The sequence below is a fragment of the Priapulus caudatus genome, unplaced genomic scaffold (genome assembly GCF_000485595.1).
Source record: "Priapulus caudatus unplaced genomic scaffold, Priapulus_caudatus-5.0.1 Scaffold1355, whole genome shotgun sequence".
NCBI classification, from domain to species: domain Eukaryota; kingdom Metazoa; phylum Priapulida; class Priapulimorpha; order Priapulimorphida; family Priapulidae; genus Priapulus; species Priapulus caudatus.
In genome coordinates, this window is record NW_014578416.1 from 1 (window position 1) to 1,633 (window position 1,633).

At 56.6% G+C, this 1,633-nt stretch overlaps 1 protein-coding gene across 1 annotated transcript in view; it reads left to right on the forward strand.

Annotated features, from left to right (window-relative positions):
- Nucleotides 1–365: 365 nt before the first annotated feature.
- The window catches only part of LOC106816346 (methionine synthase reductase-like), a gene marked incomplete at its 5' end in the record, with an annotated part of 7,530 nt that continues 6,262 nt past the window's right edge, over nucleotides 366–1,633 (forward strand). The window contains 2 exons of the mRNA XM_014820923.1: nucleotides 366–1,251; nucleotides 1,391–1,513. Of these exons, the coding sequence (XP_014676409.1) occupies nucleotides 366–1,251; nucleotides 1,391–1,513 (1,009 nt within the window). The remainder of the gene's footprint in view (nucleotides 1,252–1,390; nucleotides 1,514–1,633) is intronic.

The following is a 1,633-nucleotide window of genomic DNA, read 5'->3' on the forward strand; positions in this document are numbered from 1 at the left end:
AGTGAGCGCGCGAGGGAGTGAAGTGACGCACGCGGTGTCGTCCCCACAGCAGGACGTGTTACTAACTCCAGGGGGCACTGACGTCGGAGTGAGCGTGCGAGGGAGTGAAGTGATGCACGCGGTGTCGTCCCCACAGCAGGACGTGTTACTAACTCCAGGGGGCACTGACGTCGGAGTGAGCGCGCGAGGGAGTGAAGTGACGCACGCGGTGTCGTCCCCACAGCAGGACGTGTTACTGACAACTCCAGGGGGCACCGACCGCAGAGTGAGCGCNTGTCGCTTCTTCGCGACGACATCTCTATTCGCGGCCAAATGTTTAAGGGGCGATTAGCCTTTTATCTGACCGATTTCTATCTGTCTTTCAGTCTCGAGCTCGTTGTCGAACCGTGGATAGAAGATCTGTGGCCGGCTCTCTACCAATCACTAGGACTCCCCTACGACGGGGAACCCGCGGTGTCGTCCCCACAGCAGGGCGTCGTACTGACAACTCCAGGGGGCACTGACGTCGGAGTGAGCGCGCGAGGGAGTGAAGTGACGCACGCGGTGTCGTCCCCACAGCAGGACGTCGTACTGACAACTCCAGGGGGCACTGACGTCGGAGTGAGTGCGCGAGGGAGCGAAGTGACGCACGCGGTGTTGTCCCCACATCAGGACGTGTTACTGACAACTCCAGGGGGCACCGACCGCAGAGTGAGCGCGCGGGGGAGCGAAATCACGCATGCGTCGGACGACGCTCCTCGGTCCGGTTCCGGCCCCGATCCGAGATCCGTCGTCGTAGAAACATCGAGCGGCGTCGTCGCGAGTGCAGTTGCTATGGCGACGAGTACGATGCTGCGCGCCGGCTCGCCTCGTCGGACCGCCACCGACAACTATCACACGGCGAGCGAATCATCAGTCGAACGGTCGCCGGCCGGAAGTGACTTACCGGCCGGCAGTGACGTACCGGCCGGCAGTGACGTACCAGCTAACAAAAAATCGGAAACAAACGACAACACGTCGGCTCGCGTTGATACGTCGACAGACGGAAGGTTCGAATCGGTTGACGTGGAATCGCCGATCGGGACGAAGCCAGAAGATGCTAGAGAGGCTTCATCACCGAACAGTACGGGCGTGCTTGAAGAGGGAAGCCATCCTGTCTGGCATGCATGGGCTGCAGAGCTGAGGCAGCCTAACCCGCAACTCGCAAATGCCAAGCTGAAAATACCAGCACTGCCCGTATCGTGGCTGGAGGTGCAATTCGACTCACGAGAGGTAAATGTTGCATCGTTTCATGTGGAAAGTCCATCAATTTTAGACGAGTGCTATAGAAAATCTCATAATTTCAAATTAAAGGTTATAATATCAGCAATGCGCATGCATAGTTGCTAAGTGTAATCATCTTTGTTCGCAGGATCAGGATAGAGGCACAGATCTGTCTAATGGCGGAGGAATTGAGGCTCGAATAGTTGGTGGGAAACAACTAAGTCGACATGATGCTGTGAAAACAGCGTATGAGGTCACGTTGGACATATCTGTACGTGGATTTTCTCACTCCTGCTTAACAGGCTCGTGTAGAACAAGGAGCTAAATATAACAAGGAGAGGAAGCGCCACCATATCTGGCCCGAATTTGGGTTCGGCAGAGACCCTAGAAC